This window comes from Manacus candei, unplaced genomic scaffold (assembly GCF_025592945.1).
Source record: "Manacus candei isolate 608988 ecotype Guabito, Panama unplaced genomic scaffold, ASM2559294v1 h1tg000057l, whole genome shotgun sequence".
In the NCBI taxonomy this organism is placed as follows: Eukaryota; Metazoa; Chordata; class Aves; order Passeriformes; family Pipridae; genus Manacus; species Manacus candei.
In genome coordinates this window covers 12,707,684-12,724,958 of record NW_026138105.1, presented here as the reverse complement: position 1 = coordinate 12,724,958, position 17,275 = coordinate 12,707,684, and the positions used below count along the sequence as shown (strand labels likewise).

General features: G+C 56.9%; 1 protein-coding gene across 1 annotated transcript; it reads left to right on the top strand.

Annotated features, from left to right (window-relative positions):
* Window positions 1-4,264: 4,264 nt before the first annotated feature.
* Window positions 4,265-17,163, top strand: DUSP15 (dual specificity phosphatase 15). The gene is made up of 16 exons (XM_051803426.1): window positions 4,265-4,956; window positions 5,195-5,605; window positions 7,123-7,156; window positions 9,076-9,158; window positions 9,599-9,648; window positions 10,274-10,348; window positions 10,809-10,980; window positions 11,150-11,360; window positions 13,876-14,444; window positions 14,749-14,938; window positions 15,140-15,180; window positions 15,442-15,547; window positions 15,775-15,951; window positions 16,034-16,429; window positions 16,554-16,672; window positions 16,773-17,163. Exons 1-16 carry the CDS (start codon window positions 4,588-4,590, stop codon window positions 16,911-16,913), a joined length of 3,144 nt encoding a protein of 1,047 aa, XP_051659386.1. The 5' UTR covers window positions 4,265-4,587; the 3' UTR covers window positions 16,914-17,163.
* Window positions 17,164-17,275: the final 112 nt, after the last annotated feature.

Here is a 17,275-nt window from a genome sequence, read left to right as displayed (position 1 = left end):
AACACCCATCCCTGGAAGTGTCCAAGGCCAGGTTGGGTGGGGCTTGGAGCAACCTGGGCTAGTGGAAGGTGTCCCTGCCTGTGGCAAGGGGTTGGAATGAGGTGAGCTTTAAGACCCTCCCAAAACAAACGATTCCATGGTTTTCCATGAAACTCTTCATGTCACCTTGTCTCCAAACCTCAGTGTACCTTCCCCCTAAGGCAGCCTGCTGCACCCCCACTCTGTAAAGGCTTTTGATCATTCAGAGCAAGCATGAACTCTGCTGAACCTTCTCAGAGAGAAGTGATGGATTTTCCTGTCTCCTAAGCCATCAAATTGAGGTGGCATACCTTTTGGGAAGATGTGTTAATCAAATGAAAGCTATCAAACTCAATACAGCAGCAAGTGTGACACACTGGAAATCAAATAGTTCTCCCCCGTGAATCACCTTGTCCTTACGTTCTGTGAACCCGAGGAAGAAGAAAGGCTGCCAAAATTCAACCACTAACAATAAAACCAGGAGTGACATTTCAGCTTTTTTCCGAGCTGATTTGTCAAACTGACATTTCCAGTGATCTGGTGACACCAGTTTTCCAGTGAAAAAGGACTGGAGAAAGACAGGGTGACAACAGCAGCGACGGGACAGCCGAGTCCTGTAGGTGTTTGCAGGAGCTGGAAGTGACAAAGTTCATCTGATGTATCTAATACCAGGCAGTAAAACTGTACAGTCCTTTTCTTACCCTTCTGTATGGCACAGGCGGGATACAGCGATCACCTCTGCTGTTCTGAGTAAATCCTGCATCAGAAAAGCAAGCAAATCCACCTCAGCATAACCAGGCCTTCAGAGGAGTGTACTGGGAGAAGAGGAAAAGAGCAACTGGGCATTAAGTGAAGGAAATCCATTTCTGGCATAACAATGGTGGTTTGCACTTACGGCTGTTGCTGGAACATAAAGTCTCATGTCAAACTTCCAACCTGTGAAGTGGAGAGAAATCTTGGAATCACAGAAAATCCCAAGTTGAAAAGGACCTACAAGAATCAAAGTCCAGCTCTTGGTGCTGTGCATGACCACCCCAAGAATGTACAGTACAAATATATTATAAAATATATGTATATTATATATAAAATATATTTATATTATATATATAAATGTAGAATATAACCCAGTTTCTGTCTGGTGTTAGATGTACCTGAGATTGAAAGTTTGTATCTAAATATGTACACGAAGTGTGAGAAGTAGAGCCCAGAGCAAGTATCTATTTTGCAAAATCCACTGTAAAAGCCTTTGTTGTTGCCCTGGGGAATGGTGAAGGAATATTGCAGCAGAAGGGCACAGGAGAACAGACCAAGTCACTGGCACAAGGAGAGGATGAAATAAAAGCAAAAAGAACAAAATGCCCTTCGGATATTCCCAAAGAAGAGTCAGAGTCATTCTCACCTTCTTCAATCAATTACATCCTTCAGCTTTCAGGAACATTTCCTCACCTTGTGACTTGCCAACCTACAGATGGAAGAGCAGAGTTAGTGGCATGAACATTAGCAATTCCTGTGGTTTCCCAGCATTTCAGAGCAGAAGCCCTGCATAACCTGATTCATCAGCTGTTTGTGTGCAAGCACGTTTATTTAAGTTTATGGAGGCAGGGGAATCCAACAAAAAAAGCTCAGATTTGTGTTTGGAGGATTCCTGGAGGAAAGGCAGCCTATGGGGAAGTCCCACAGCACCGAATAAACAAACTCTGTCACGCGCTTCCAGAAATATACGTAACGCAACATATGTTGTTGGGAATTTTAAGTCCCATTTTAAATTTGTGTATGTTATAGAAGAACTTAATTAAACAGGAAAGTCAAGAAAGATATTGGGGAACTATGGCAAACAAGAGCAGAAAAATCCTGAAGACGGCCTTGACTGCAGGTTGTACAAAAGAGGGTGAGGAGTGGCCCAGATAAGGCACCCGAGGAGCAGCTGCCCAGGAACACCTTCCAAAGCAGGTCCTGCTTCCTGCAGCCCCAGGATGCAACACTGGGCACGTCCTGACCTACTACTGCCTCCGAGGGTGGGAGTGGGCAACTCAGGACATCACAACACCAGAAGGAGTAACATGAGGTTTATTTTTACTTGCCTGCAAGTTTTGAGGTCAGCCACAAACTGTTTATGCTGTTGGTATAATTTCAGTAATCACAGGCTTTTCATATATCCTTGTTTACTGTGTTCTGGTTATTTACCGTGTTAATTGAGGTTGTGGGGCATAACATCAGCTTAATATAAGGGTTTTGTTGCCAATTAACACATTCCCATTTGTAGAGTTAGATAATCACTAGCTGCTATCCTCCCGGCTGTAATTCACATGTTAGTTTGCATAATTACCTCCCAGTCACTTCTCACAAGGGTAAGACAAATCCTCCTGTCCCAGCCTCCTCGCCAGACCTGCTGCACAAAGCACAGGGACTGCTCACTCACAGGGCTCACGGATGGGTGTGTTTTAAATTAGGCACCATGGCACAACACTCAAGACATTAAATGGCTTGAAGCCTCCAGCAGAAGAAAAGGCATTTCTCAGTGTCACTTTGTACTGTTGGAATTTCTAAAGGAAGCACAATTTTTCCTTAATCCCCAGGTCACTGGCTGAAGTGGAACTTGGTGTGTTCAGCACAGCTCCAGGCAGCTGTAGGTCTGGGGGGACAAACGTGATTTAGAGCACAAGGCTGCCCTTCATGTCTCTAACTTCAGAGCAGAGAGAAGCTCATTCCAACCAAACCTACCCCAGCTCGTGCTCCAGGCTGCTAATGGATGTCCCATCCCTGGAAGTGTCCAAGGCCAGGTTGGACAGGGCTTGGAGCAACCTGGGCTGGTGGAAGGAGGTTGGTACAAGATGGTTTTTAAGGTCCCTTCCAACCCGAACCTTTCTGAGATTCTCTGATAATGAGTCTCTTTTAATGTCTTCACATTCTCAGGATAGAATTCCACTCAGTAAGCTTACACCAGACTTACACTGGCTGACATCTAATGCAGTGGGATTTCCCTAAAACCAAACAGATGTTTTCATAGATCCCTCTTTAGGGGCTAATGCTCATTAACCAGAAGCCAAATTAACCACCTGCCCTGCACACTTTCCCCCCCACACACACCTTCTTGCACACCTGCAGCAGAACTGAAAGATTTCAGAGCATGAACTTGGCCAGAACCTCCGGGAGCACACTCTGTTCCTCCACACCAAGCTCTGCACTTTATACCCTCACCACTGAGTTAACTTTGGCTCTACAAATAAACTGAGATGACTTTCCGCTGCTGAAATGAACTGTTACACAAGAAGCAGTGTTTTGGTGGTACATGTTGACCAGGAACCTGGCCAGGAGCACTGCTGCTCCATGGCACCTTGCTTTGCCCAGTTCTTCCTGCGGGTTTCCTGCATATTTTCCTCTCCCTCCGCAGAACGAAAGCATCCATTCATCTCTCACTTTCCTTGGGAAAGCACACACTTACCAGCTTCATAACCCAAGTGATGCCAGGGTTCTTGCAAAATGCTTCCACAAACAAGTAGTACTCTGAAGGCATTTTGAGGGTCTTCAGAATAAAGGCACATTTTCTTGCCTCAGGCTTTCCTGCTTCTTTTTCTAACTGCTTCCAAAACCTCTTCAGATCTTTTGCTAAGCAGCTGTTCTGACTCAGCTGGGTAGAAAGAGAAATATAAGATTCAGCACAACAAATGCTCCCACAGTCTGACTCACTTTAATTACCCTCGAGAAGTTTCTGGGGACCAACTGCACCACATACTCTGAGGGGAAAAATAAATAAATAGGGATACCATTGAGAACCACTTTTTCTTTGTGAAGGAGGAGGCTCAATTTCGATTTTCTGTCTCTCTGCATGAACATGGGGAGCTAGAATAGAGCAGGTCTTACGATCCATGTTCTACTATTCCTACTGTAACTTTTCCATGCAGCCAGCACCCACCTCTCCAGGGCAGGCAGTTGCCCACAGGAACCCTACAGCAGCCTGGCCTCACCACTCCTGAACCACCACAGGTGTCAGCCCAGCATTACAAACCACCCTCAGACTCCATTCACAGAGTCACAGACGGTTTGGGTTGGAAGGGACCTTGAAGACCAGACCCTTCCAACCCCCTGCCATGGGCAGGGACACCTTCCACTAGACCAGGTTGCTCAAATGCCATGGCTGGTGAGGGTAAGGGCTCCTAGTGGGATCACATCCTGCTCAGCTGCTGTGCTGCATGGACACAACACCCAGGACAGGACAGGGCTGCACCAGGGGAGGTTTAGGTTGGACATTAGGAGAATTTCTTCACAGAAAATGCATTGGAATGGGCTGCCCATGGAGGTGGTGGAGCCGCCATCCTTGTAGGTGTCTAAGGAAAGACTGGACATGGCATTGAGTGCCACAGTCTAGCTGACGTGGAGGTGTTTGGTCATCGGTTGGACTCGACGATCTCAGAAGCCTTTTCCAACCTAATTAATTCTGTGATTCTCTGTTACGTGTTGCACCTAAACTTGCCCATAGCTATCAAGGATACTCCCCACACAGGGCCGGGGAAGGGAGGGGGCGGCTGTGCTGCACAGGGAGCGGCTGGGCCTTACCACGCTGCCCGGGGGATGTGCAGGAGCGGGGATACAGCGCTGGGAGCCCCCCGGGAGCCTCCCGGGCTGGGCTGCGACCCCCGACACATCCGCATCCCGTCCCGTCCCCATGGCAACCGCGCCGCCGTGCGCCAGGGGGCGCGCGCGGCCCCCGAACCCCGACACCGCCCCCCCAAAACCGGCCCGAACCCCCCGGTCCGCCCCGAGCCCCCCGGGGCACCCTCGGCCCGACCCTCCCTGAGCGCTGCGGCGGCCGGTGACGGGCAGCGGGAACCCCTCGCCCCCGGCCCCGCTGGCACTGCCCATCCCGCTGCCCTGCAAAGTCGCCGGGACGGTCGCGCAGCGCCCCGGGCAAGGCAGGGACTCTGCGGCACCTGCCTGCAGGTGGGCACGGGCAGGGTGGGCACGGAGCGGGCAGGGGTGGGCACGGAGAAGGCAGGACAAGGGTAGGTATGGCGCAGGCAGGGGTGGGCGCGATGCGGGCAGGGCAGGGGTAGGTATGGCGCGGGCAGGGGTGGGCACGGCGCGGGCAGGGGTGGGCATGCTGCCGGGCGCTTCGCCGCGTGGCCGCACAGACCTTCCTTGATGGAGCAGGACAAAGGTTTTGTTCTTCTCCCAACAGTGCAGCCTTGTGCGGCCGCGGGCAGCGGCGACAGGCAGCAGCCAGCGCGGCCCCGTGCTCCCACGCCACGGCGCAGGGGGGGAGTTTCTCCTCCTTTGTCTGCTCCCGGCCAGGCAGCAGCCGGTGCGCGGCAGCGGCGGAGCAGCCGGGGAAGGGCCTCGGCAGGATCCGCGGAGCACGGCGGCCGCGGTCCCCTCCGGCCCGGCACAGCCACCGGCCCGGCCCCGCCGCGCTGGTAACGAGCAGCGACCCCGGAGGAACCGAGCTCTTCATGACGGAAACCCGACCAGGGAGCGGGGACGGCAGCCGCGCCCGGGGACGGGGAGGACGGCAGCGCTGGGGACAAGGACACTCGCGCCCCGTGCCCTCCCCCGGCGCCCGCGGTCGGCCATGGGGAACGGCATGAGCCAGGTAACGGGGGGCGCGGCGGCGGCTGCTCCGCAGTCCGGCCGGGGCCGGAGGTGGGAGACCCTCACCTGGCGGCTGCCCCTGCCCTGCCAAGCGGCGTTTCACCTCCCGGCACGGGATCCGGCACACAGCTCGGCTCTCAGGCAGCTTGTTTACCTGCCAACAGAGCGGGTAAAACCGGAGGAGAAACAGAGCGGGACACTGCACCAGGGCCCGTCCTGACAGCTGCTTAGGGCGTGTGGAGGGCAGGGGTCACAGCGAGCCCCTTCGAGGGAGGGTGGAATCTTTCCCAACAGCCTTAACCCCAAGGAACAGCTCCAAGCACACCCTCGGGAGCCCTGTGAGACCCCGAGCCTGGTGGTCCCACACTCCCTGTTTAGTGGGGCTGGGCTGTGCGTGGGGCCTGGCGTCACTGGGCAGAGGGGATGGGCACTATTTTATTTATGTGCTGCCCCGTTTTCTCCTGCGAGGAGTGGGTCAGCAGGGTGCTGGGGACAGACACGTGCTGTTTATTCATGGTTCAGTGCCCTGCCCTTGGGAGCTGCCCTTGCTAACTGGCTCTCTCCCACCCTCTCTTCTCAGTGCCGCAGCTGTGAGTTAAAGGCACCTCATCGGTAGAAAATGGATCTAAAATCTTAGGAATCATAAAAAACCCAAACCTCTTTAAGCTGTTCAACCAAGAGAAGCATTTCCAAATGTGAGCAGTGAGACAAGTGTGAGCCCCGCTGTGCTGATGGAAATCACTTCCACCTGCCCTGGGCACCAAACACTGCTGCAGGGAGAAGCTGGGAGAGAACCAGCTGGATACAGGACTGAACAGCCCTTCACTGCCCAGGCTGTGAGTGAGGGAGAATATAAAACAGCTCTGTGTCAGAAGGGTTGCAAGGTGTCCTGCTTCTGCATCTGCAATGCTGTTAATAGAGGCCTTGTCAAGTAATTATCCTTTCATTATGAGAAGTGGAATTTCCCAGGGGAAAATGAGCTGAAGGCACGGTGTCCAGAGCAATCTGTGCCTGGGCTCCCTGCAGTGCAGAGTGTGGGGAACAGAGCTTGGGGCTGGGAGGGGACAGCCAAATCCCCCCAAGCTTCTCTATGCCTGTTGCTTTCCTATCTCTCAGGCAACAGGACTTACACAGGTCATGGGTATAGTCCAAGGCTGTACAGAGGTGTATGCAACTTGCTGAGCTCAGGTAATAAACCCCAACGGTGGATTTATTGATGATAAACAAGAGGAGCAATAAAAAACTCTATGTCTGACTGCCAGCACCCATGAGGGTGCAGCATCAGATGGTTGCAGGTGCCAGGGTTACATCCAGCCCCATGTCCTGGATGCCAGGGCAGAATCAGCCCTGGGAATGCACCAGTACCAGTCCTGCCCTGGGGCTGGTGATGGTCACCTCAAACACCAGAACTTTGGCTCCTCCAGCCAAGGTTGCTGCTTCCCAAAGGGGGTCCCAGCACACTGGGTACCTCAGCACAAGGTCACTGCTCACGCTGCCACTTCCCCTTGTGTTCCACAGATCCTTCCTGGCCTCTACCTTGGGAACTTTGTCGGTAAGCAGAACCCAGATGCTGCAGAGATGTCCTCCAGCTGGGGAGTGGGGCTTGCTCGAGTTGGTGTCTCCCTGCCTGCAAACTCTGCCTGACACCCTGCCTGCTCCCACTGCCCTGCCTGCTCCTGCTGACCTGCCTGCGCCCACCACCCGCTCTGCTCTGCCACCTGGTTTGGGGTGGCAGCAGTGGATTGGAAGCATTGTGGGGAATGCAAGGCAGAGACCCTCTGCCTTTGTATGGTTTCCTGATTTAAAGGCTGCCCTGAGCTCTTCGGACACACAGGGTGAAGGGGCCAAAGTGGGGGGAAATGGATCCTGTGCTGGGAGCAGAGGAGCTGGTGGTGCCACACCAGTGCGAGGAAGCAGGACTGGGGCACCTCGGGGTGATGCTCCCCAGTTTCACAGCTATAGGAGGGAGGGAGCTGCTCACCCTCAGGAGGGAATTTCTCCCAGAGGCAGAATCACCCCTTCTCACACCAAGTCACTATTTTAAGGGGTTTTCATTACCAGGGAACAATTCGTGATGAAGGCTTGGCATCTGCCATGAAAAAACAGCATTTATTGGTACTCCCACCTCCCTCATGAATCCTTTGGCAGCTTGATTCCTGCAGTAAACTCTGGGAAAGTTTAAAACCACTAGTGTGAAATTGCTAAGGAAATGTCACTGGAATGGCAGCCCTGTACTCCCTGCACCCCATGGAGCACCTTGGGGTGGGCTGGGGGGGGCTGTGGCTTTCTGGGAACAGAGTGACAAGGGTACCCAGCTCCCAAGTTCATCATGGGGGCTCCTGTGAGCAGCTCTGCTGTGGGGTCTTGGCCTGATGCCACCTGAGCATCGCTCTGCCAAGCAATCCAGGGTGACAACAAGATTCCAGGCCCACAACATTAAGCTCACAGAGATGTTTTCTCTAACTGGAAGCTTTTCCAGCCCCTGTAAGCCTTGATTCCAGTGTCACTACTTGCTGTCACTGCCTGCTAAGGAAGATGGGAAGGTGGTGGGTGCTGTGTGAGTCCCCACAAGGGTCCCCACGTCCCTCCCCACATGCACAGCACAGCTCCCCCACAGAGCATCTCCCTCGAGACTCACTCCTATTAAAATTCACATCATGCCGTTAGCACATCACAGTCTGGATTCCTGAGCCAAGGTTTTACACCACGTGAAAGTTCAGAAGCCCAAAGGAATGAGATGGGCAAATGTTCCTCCTCCTCTTTGGCCACTCTTGCAGCGTCCGCTGGTCATGGCGTGAAAGGGAGACACTTGGAAGTTGCCCAGGAAGACATCCATGCTCCCCTCCCAGCACAATAACTGTTGTGCTGCACCAGAGACCAGGATCATGGCCAGGATGCTGAAGGGTTACTGAGAGGCAGGGCATATTCCCCCCAGACAGCTGAGGACACCCCATTCCTGTTTTTATGGCTGCAGAGAGGACACACCAGAGCACTGCAAGTCACTGCTCATGTGTTTTCTACAGAAAACCAAGAGTTGATATGAATTACTGCAGCTCCACTTCCATAATTCACAAGACAAAGCAGATCCCTCAGGCTGCAGCAAGTCCCAGTCCCGGGTGTGTCTGCCCAGGGAGGTGCAGGCAGGGCACGAGTCTCCTCCCAAACTGGGGACAAGTACAGGCAGGAGGGACACTGCCACAGTGTTTCTCTGCAGGTGTGAATGCTTCCCCCAGTATGAGCAGTGAGGGCAAGTGCCTTTACAGGGAGAGGTCTGTGGTTTGGGATCACGGGGTTTGCATTCCAGATTTCTGTGTTTGCCCATGTCTGTGCTGCTGCACGTGGGGGTGGGATGCAGTTGATCTGCTGGAGAAAGGCTCTGAGTGCTGGCTGGCTGCAGGAGCACAGTGGGTGCGCTGTGGGAAGAGAAGGGTAAGAAATGAATACATGTTGGTATCTAATTTTATCCTTTAGATGCCAAAGACCTGGAGCAGCTAAGCCGGAACAAGATCACCCACATCGTTTCGATCCATGAATCCCCCCAGCCCCTGCTGAAGGTAGGATCCTGCACCCAATACCACCGTGTGGATCCCTGCAGCTGCTTCCATGCTGCATCTTCCTTCCCCCTCTGAGCATCGCATGGCACGTACACCTCTCCCTGGTCACTGCTCCCAGAGGAGCTGGACAGCCCCCCCGGCATGGGAAACTGGCTTGTGACTATAACCCGGCCTTGAACACTGACAGGAAACAATTTCCAGCTTTCCAGCCTCATCTTGTTTCCCATCCCCTCCCACGAGTTGCCGGTGTCCCCCTGCCCTCCCCCTCACCCAAGGGAGAGTGTGGCCCCATCCCCACGTAGGGGGATGCTGTGCGGGGGGAGTGAAACTCCACAGGCAGCTCTGGGTGAGGAGCAAAGGTGCTGCCAGCCCAGTTGTGAGCATATGTGACACCCTGACTACAGTACCTGAGCTTTTCCTCTTCCTATTGTATCTTCCAGGATATTACCTACCTCCGCATCCCCCTGCCTGACACCCCTGAGGCCAACATGTGAGTACCCCGAGGAGGCCAAGGAATGTTCAAGGGCTGGGGTCTGCAGGGCAACCAGGGATGAGGGCTCACAGCACCCCAAGCCCTTGAGGTGCTGCCTCCAGCTCCTCAAGCACAGCGACCCACAGGCTAAAGGTGTGATGCTGCAGTGCTGGGGACCACCCCTGGACCCCGACAGCATCCCAGTTCAGTGACCACTGTGAATGGCTCCAAGCCCTGTGGTGAGGCAATGGGCAGCCCCTCTGCAGCACCCATGGACAGGAGCAGCAAGCACCCTTCTGGGAGTTGCCTGGAGGGGGAAAGCAGGTAAAGGGTAAGGAGCCAGCTAAGGGTGCTGGAGTGGCTGAAGGTGTGAGCAGCCAACATCCCACTGCCCCAGTACGAGTCACATGAGTCACAGGGCAGCCCTGTCCCCAGCACAGTGTCCTCTGCTGCGTTCCCAGCATGGCATGAGCTGGTAGACCCACCTTCCCTTGGGAATCAACAACACTGAGCTGCTCAGGTCTCAGCAGTGGCTGGCAGAGCCCCTAAAGCAACTCAAACACACAGGGCTGCTCTGCCTGTGGCAAAAAATCCTGTTCCACCCCTGAAGTTCTTATTCTGTCTGTTTTATTTTTCCTGCTAGCAAGAGGCACTTCAAGGAATGCATCAGTTTTATCCACCAGTGTCGCCTGCATGGAGGGAACTGCCTCGTCCACTGGTAATGCTTCTTCCCCCATGCCTGCTGCTGTGTTTCCTCAGCTCAGCAGAGATCCAGCCCCTCACTTGGGCTGCAGACCCCTGATCAAAGCCAGCCTGTGCCAGAGGGCTCCGTGCCCACAGATCCACCCAGGATCCACCCTTGGCTGCAGCTTGTGACTCAAATCCAGTGGGATGCAGGCAGTCCTGGAGCCAGGGCAGTTTCTTGCTGCAGCTGAGCATGTGGGATGAGCGAGGTTTGGGGCAGGCAGCCAGGCAGTGGCCGCTGCTCCCATTCCCTGGGGAGGAGTGGGTATTTATAGGCACTGATGGCCAGGACCTTGGAAGGGCTCAAACCTCCGGGAGAGCAAGTCCTTGGAAAAGAGGAACTGCAATAACTGAGGCACAGGGGTGGAGGAAGAGGGGAGTGTTGGTTCAGGGTGCGCCACCAACCCAAACCCTTCTGCACTTTCCCTCGCCAGCCTCGCTGGCATCTCCCGCAGTACCACCGTGGTCGTTGCGTACGTCATGGTCGTCACAGAGCTGAGCTGCCAGGAGGTGCTGGATGCCATCAGAACCATCCGGCCCGTCGCCAACCCCAACCCTGGCTTCAGGCAGCAGCTGTCTGAGTTCGGTGGCAGCGCAGCCCGCAAGGTGGGACCAACCTCTGCCACCCTGTGCTCTGCTCTGCTGAGCCTGCCATGGGCCTCAGAGCAAGGACAGGTCCTGAGGGGACTCCGTTTCTTCCCCACTCCCTTTTCTGGCAGGCTTGGACCTGCCCTTGGAAACCGGCACCTTATTTTGCTTCTCACTCCTTCCCCAGGTCCGCAGGCACCTGAAGCAGAGGTATGGGACATCCCCTTTCAATGATGAGGAAGAAATAAAGGCCTTGCTGCCAGCAGGGAGAGAAGGAACATCCAGGACAGAGGGAGCTCAGCAAGGACTGGTCCCAAGAGCCAGAGACATCAGAAGCACAAGTCCCTTCCTGCTGCGGGTGAAGAGGACGTTCTCCTGCATCCCAGCATGTCTGAAGTGACCCCAGCCAAGGGAGAGCAGCGAGAATCACCCAACAGCCTGGGAGAGATGAAGGACACAACACAGTGGGATGAGGAGCGCTGGGCAGGGACCTGCACCAAGCCCATCTCCTTCTTCTCTTCTGGGCTGGGAGCATGCCACACTCTGTGTGGGTGGGATTCCTGGGCACTGCTGGACTTTGCAGCACATGCTGGGCTCATCCTCTTTGCATCTGGCATGCTGGGGACGCAGGTCTCTGCCCCCAAGTCACTGCAGGCTCGGGCCAGAACACAGAGGGGGTCTCTCCTGCCACAGGCCAGCACCCAGGTGTTGCCAGCAGCAGCTTTAGCACTTGGGTACCCACTGCACAGGCCTCAGGGTGCACAGGGTGCAGGAGAGCTGGCGCTCCCCTCAGAGCAGTTTTCCCACCAGCAGCACAAGCTCCCAGCGCCCAGGTGGCTGCGGAGCAGGGACACACCGGTGTGTCAGCAGGTAATGCCACCACACTGGCTCCTAGGCGAGGGTCCAGCTCCAACTTGGCCAAGCACAAGCCCTGAGCAAGCACTGTAGCTTTAGGAATCCATTGCACCCCATTCCTGCCCATTCCAGGGCACAATCTGCAACAGGTGGGAACCAAGCGTTTAACCTGACCAGACCTCACTAGAGCCTTAAGCCATTTTGCTTAAAGACTTTCTATGTCCCCGAGTAATAAACGCCCCTTCTCTGCGGTCTGACTCCCCTGTGGTGGCTGGGTTGGAATAGGGATGCTGAGGAGGAAGGTCCTGGTGTGGGGTCCCCCTCTCCTCCCAGCTTCTGCCAGGCTGCTATTCCAATTCCCTCTCTTCCAGGCCAGGGCTCTCTGGCACCCTTTGGCCCCCCAGCACCCAGCAGGGTGGTTGCCCTGCACCCCAGGACCAAACACCTGGGATGGATGTGTGCCTCATGCACAGCTGCACCCTCCCATGCTGGGACACACTATGCCAAGGTGTTTACACGCAGGGATTCCCCTGTTCCCACTGTAAACACAGGGCTGTGGCCCCTCCAGCCCAGCTCAGCAGCACAGCAAAACGTATTTATTTTGGCAGATCTGGTTTGCACAACTTGGAAAACCCCGGGCGAGGGCAGGGTTAGCCATGAGTTAATGTTTGACTCCTTTTTGAAGCTCATTTCTGCGTGAAAAGTTTAAGGGTTAAGCAGCTTCACCTTCCCCGCTCAGGGAGCAGCACAGTGGGGAATCCGGTGTGGAATCCGGCTCCTGATCCTCCTCGCTGATGCCCGGGTAATTAGATCCCCCGGGTCCCGCGTCACCACGCGGCTGTCACAGCACATGAAATCCCCGGCCGATAAAGCTTATCCCAGGGGGCCGGGGCTGGCAAAAGAGCCGGCGGCTGCGATTATCTCCCGGCCTTGAATGTAATCTGTGCAAGCCACTGAGAGGCTGTGCAATGACCCCTTGCCATTGCTCCACTTCCCAAGGCAGAAAGGGGACGTGTGGGTTCTCTGGCCGTCAGTCCCAGGCCCTTTTCCCGGAATGTGGCCCCCCGGCACGCCCAGCAGAGAGGTGCAGGGGCTGCCTGGGCTTTGCTCTGCATCAGAGGGGCCCCGGACAGGCTCTGTAAGGAGAGAAAACCCCTGCCTGTGTGGCCCCATGTGCCCTCTGTGCCACGTGGCCATGTCCCATCCCCACGTCCTTTTGGAAAGCCCGAGCCGGGGTGCTCTGCTGCTGATTATTCATTTGGAGACTTTGCAGCCCCAGCAGCTCTCTGGAGCCTCGTTTCTCCTCCCTGCGAGAGGTGAATTTCTCTGACTCAGAGCTGGAAAAAGGACCTGAGGGGCTGCAAAAGGTGGCCTGGGGGGCTGCAGCAGGGCAGAGGAGCTGGGTTTTGCTGCACAGTGACATGGGGCTCTGCAGCAGTGATGGAGGAGCCAAGACTAGTGTCACCGCAGGGTGGTCCAGTGACCCAGCCCGTGCCCTGCTGGGGGCCAGCGGGGAGCTGGCGCAGGATGAGTCAGGCTTCCTCCCCGGCCCCGGCAGCCCTTGGTGCAGCTCATCCGCCCTTCCCACCCTGTTCCTGTTCCACTCAGGGCGCAGAGCCCCGCGAGACAGACGTTAGCAGGGACAGATAAGAACAGAGGAGAGATCTGAGAGATGGGAACATGTGACTGCTCACACCACCCTGGAAACCCCGTGCTGTTCCCACAGCTCCCCCCATTCATGGGATGACCTGCTGGTCCCTGGGGCTGGGAGGTGTTTGGATCCTCAAAGCAGGAGGATGGGGGAGCAGGGTCCCTTGCCCTCTTTGAGGAGCAAGTGAGAGTCCTAAAAGTCTAAGGGAAGGCACACGGGAGGGGTACAGGGGAGTTCCACGTGCTTTCTAGTGCCCTATCCCCTCTCTCATGGATGCAGTGTGCCTGTCCCCTCCTCTGTGGGTGCAGGGTGCCTGTGTTGAGAAATACACCTAGTGCGAGTATCTAGGTAGGTAAACTACCAGCGCGAGCTGCACATTGTGTTCTGGGTGACAGGAAAAGGCTGAGCCTTAGGCAACAGCAGGGAATGGGCACCCACCCCTTCCCTCCACCTGCGGCACAGGCCGGGCTGGAGGACGATCACCCAGGACCCTGCAGGAGCCAATGAGCAACAGAAAGAGCCTAAAATCTCCATTGGTGTTCATGGGTGCACTGACTGTGAGGGCATGAAACCCCCGGGATGCCTTTGTTGGGGGTCCCTCCCGGAGTCCCACCGCTGTACTGCTCAATTACTGCACCGCTTGTTCCTGAACTCGGATGTCAGACACCGCTGCGGGAAACCTGAGGCCAAGAAAAAATTTAAGAACCGTCCCCTCTGTCGTGGAGCAGCCAGAGCCGGCAGCGTGGGCCGGGAAAAGGAAAGTGAAAGCCGGAGCCGCTTTCGGTTTCGGCGCCGGGCCGCGATGGCGGAGCCGGGGGCGCCCATGCGACTGAAGGAGTGGCTGATCGCGCAGATCGACAGCGGCCGGTACCCGGGGCTGCGCTGGGAGAACCGGCACCGGACGCTCTTCCGCATCCCCTGGAAGCACGCGGCCAAGCAGGATTACCGGCAGCAGCAGGACGCCGCACTCTTCAAGGTACCCCGGGCTCCCCGCGACCGCCACCTGGCCCTGGGAGCGCCCCCGGGACTCGCCCCCCGGGGCTCCGTGCGCACCCCCGGAGCTCATCATTGCCTGGGGCTCCCTGCTGCTCAGCTCCGTGTGCTCCCCTGGGACCCCCCAGCACCCAGGTCCCCACAGCCCCCTAGGACACATAGCCCCGGTTCCCCACGGTCCCCCCCAGTCCTGGTGCATTCGTACCGCGGAGGGCCCCCTTGGGCAGCAGAGCGGGGGGCCAGGGTGTGGGCAGCCCCCGCAGCACAGGGCACCCTCTGTCCCCCAGGCTTGGGCCATCTACAAAGGGAAGTACCAGGAAGGGACGGACAAGGCTGATCCCTCCACCTGGAAGACTCGTCTCCGCTGTGCCCTCAACAAGAGCACCGACTTCCAGGAGGTGCCTGAGCGGAGCCAGCTGGATATCTCTGAGCCTTACAAGGTGTACCAGATCGTGACTGACAGAGCCTGTGATGCAGGTATGTCCCTGTTGTCCCTCCTCTTGTGCCAGATGTGGGGTTGCTGCCTGCACCATGACTGTACGAGCCCCGTGTCCTGCAGACATCACCCTTCCTTCCTACTCCTCTTCCTCTCTGGGTGTCCTGGGCAGCCACCTGTCTTCCCTGGGGCTGTTCCTGCTGTTTGCCAGGGGCTCATCGGTTTTTCCTTGCTCTCTGCAGAGGACAGTGACACCCAGTCCCCAGGCAGTGAGGACCAGCAGGTGAGCTCACCCAGTGCCATCCGGGCAGGGGAGAAGGTGGGACCCCCAAAACTCCCCTCGTCTGTCGTCTGTCAGCTGCTCTCCTGGTTGCACACTGCCCGTGTCTGTCCCATGGGGCATTGCTGAGAGTCCCTTGTGCCATGCAGCTGCCAGACTCTGGCAGGGGATCTGCTGGTGCGTGGGGTCCATGGCAGAGGCAGGAGCCAGCTCAGAGACCCCTGCTGCCAGCTCAGCCCTCACTGAAGCCACTCCTACCCCCAGGGCAGCACTGCAGGGAGTCTAAAGAAGGAGGAAAGCCAGAAAGACACACTGGAGACAGACCACGGATCTTCACAGCCCCTGCTCTCTGCCCATCCAACTGAGAGAGGTGAGGAGGGTCCCCGTTGAGAGGATGGGGCTGGGGGCAGGGAGCACACACTTCCCAGCAGGAGAGATCCTGCTCTCCTGCTCTGTGCAGGCAACACCTGTGGGGATGAAGACAGGGGCCGGGGACTCCCTCCTGGCCCCAGCAAAGCCACTTAATCACGTACTCAGGGGCTCTTACAAAGCCCAGTAATGAGCAAACACAGTGCAAAGGACCCTGCTGCCCACCAGGCCAGGAGAGCACCTGGGAGTCCTCAAGGACAACTGCCCATGGCCCTTTACCACCTCATCTCTGCCCTGGTCCAGGGTACCTCGTGAGGGGAGTCTTCTACAGCTGGAACCCAACCCATGGCCAGTTCCTCCCTAGACCCCAGTCCTACCTCCCTGTGGAAGATGTCAACAACTCAGGTAGGAGCCACACTGGTGGGCAATGCCTTGGGTGGCCCCACCAGCCCGGGCTGCCCACGGGCTGACTCTCCCCTCGCCCCAGATTGCTGGCTCCACATCCGCCTCTACTACTGCGACGTGCTGGTGAAGGAGGTGACCACCCGCACGGCCGAGGGCTGTCGCATCACCAGCCGTGCCGTGCCGGCCGACAGCGAGCGCCTCTACGGCCCCTCCTGCATGGAGCAGATCGAGTTCCCCCCGCCGCAGGCTCTCAGTGGCCACGGCCACGCGGCCGCCATGGCCAACGTGCTGGAGCGGCTCCTGCCCCACCTGGAGCGCGGGGTGCTGCTGTGGGTAGCGCCCGAGGGGGTCTTCATGAAGCGCCAGTGCCAGGGCAGGGTGTACTGGAACGGGCCACTGGCCCCACACAGGAACTGGCCCAACAAGCTGGAGAGGGAGAAGACCTACAAGCTGCTGGACACGCAGCAGTACCTGCAGCGTAAGTCCCACCCGCCACCCCAGGAGATCTCAATCCCCTTGGGAAACAGGGCAGGTCCTGGCCTGGCATGGCTGCTCGAGGCCGTGGGGACCCACTGACCCCTGACAGGGTTGGTGTCTTGCAGAGCTGCGGGAGTACCTGAGCAATGGGCAGCTCATGCCACAGTACCAGATCCACCTGTGCTTCGGGGAGGAATACCCCACCAGAGCCGGGCACCCCTTCCAGAAGCTCATCATGGCCCACGTGAGTACACACCGGGGCTGGTGACCCTGAGCCAGGCACCGGGACCGTCGCAGTGGGGGATACAGGCGTGTGCCTATTCCATCACTCTGTGCCTCTGCAGGTGGAGCCGGTGTTCGCACGGGAGCTCTTCCATCACGCCCAGCGCTTGAGGCCAACGCTGCTCCGCAACTCCCCCCAGCCCTGTGCCCCTGGCACCTCCAGCCACGTTATTCATGTCCTCAAACAGCTCTGCCAGCCCTGAGCTGGGCAGGAGACGAGAGCTCAGTCACCATAAAGTCTCAGAGCAGGAGGCTCTGAGCCCCACGGCCTTACTCCAGCTGTGTGTCCCGAGGCAGAGTGCACGGGGTGCTCAGCATGAGGAACCAGATGCAGGCAGGTTCTGGTCAGGGTGGGCAGGCACTGCTGCCCTCGTGAGTGCTGTATTTATTGCCCAGGAGGTCCCCAGGTGGGATTTGCTGTGTGCCTGTTCAGCCAGTTGGGGCAGAGCCAGCTCCATCCTTGCACCACTGGGACTTGCCATTTGTGAAACTTAGAAATAAAGGTTGTGTTTTAGTACCAGTGTCAGGGGCTGGCTCTGGTGTGGGGGACTGGTGCCAGTATGAG

What these genes read in the sequence shown, in the direction of transcription:
- DUSP15 (XM_051803426.1), top strand. Translation starts at nt 4,588, where the DNA reads ATGTGCAGGAGCGGGGATACAGCGCTGGGAGCCCCCCGGGAGCCTCCC. An exon ending in AGGACGCCGCACTCTTCAAG is followed by an intron (nt 14,445 to 14,748) that starts GTACCCCGGGCT and finishes TCTGTCCCCCAG; the next exon opens with GCTTGGGCCATCTACAAAGG. An exon ending in AGAAGCTCATCATGGCCCAC is followed by an intron (nt 16,673 to 16,772) that starts GTGAGTACACAC and finishes GTGCCTCTGCAG; the next exon opens with GTGGAGCCGGTGTTCGCACG.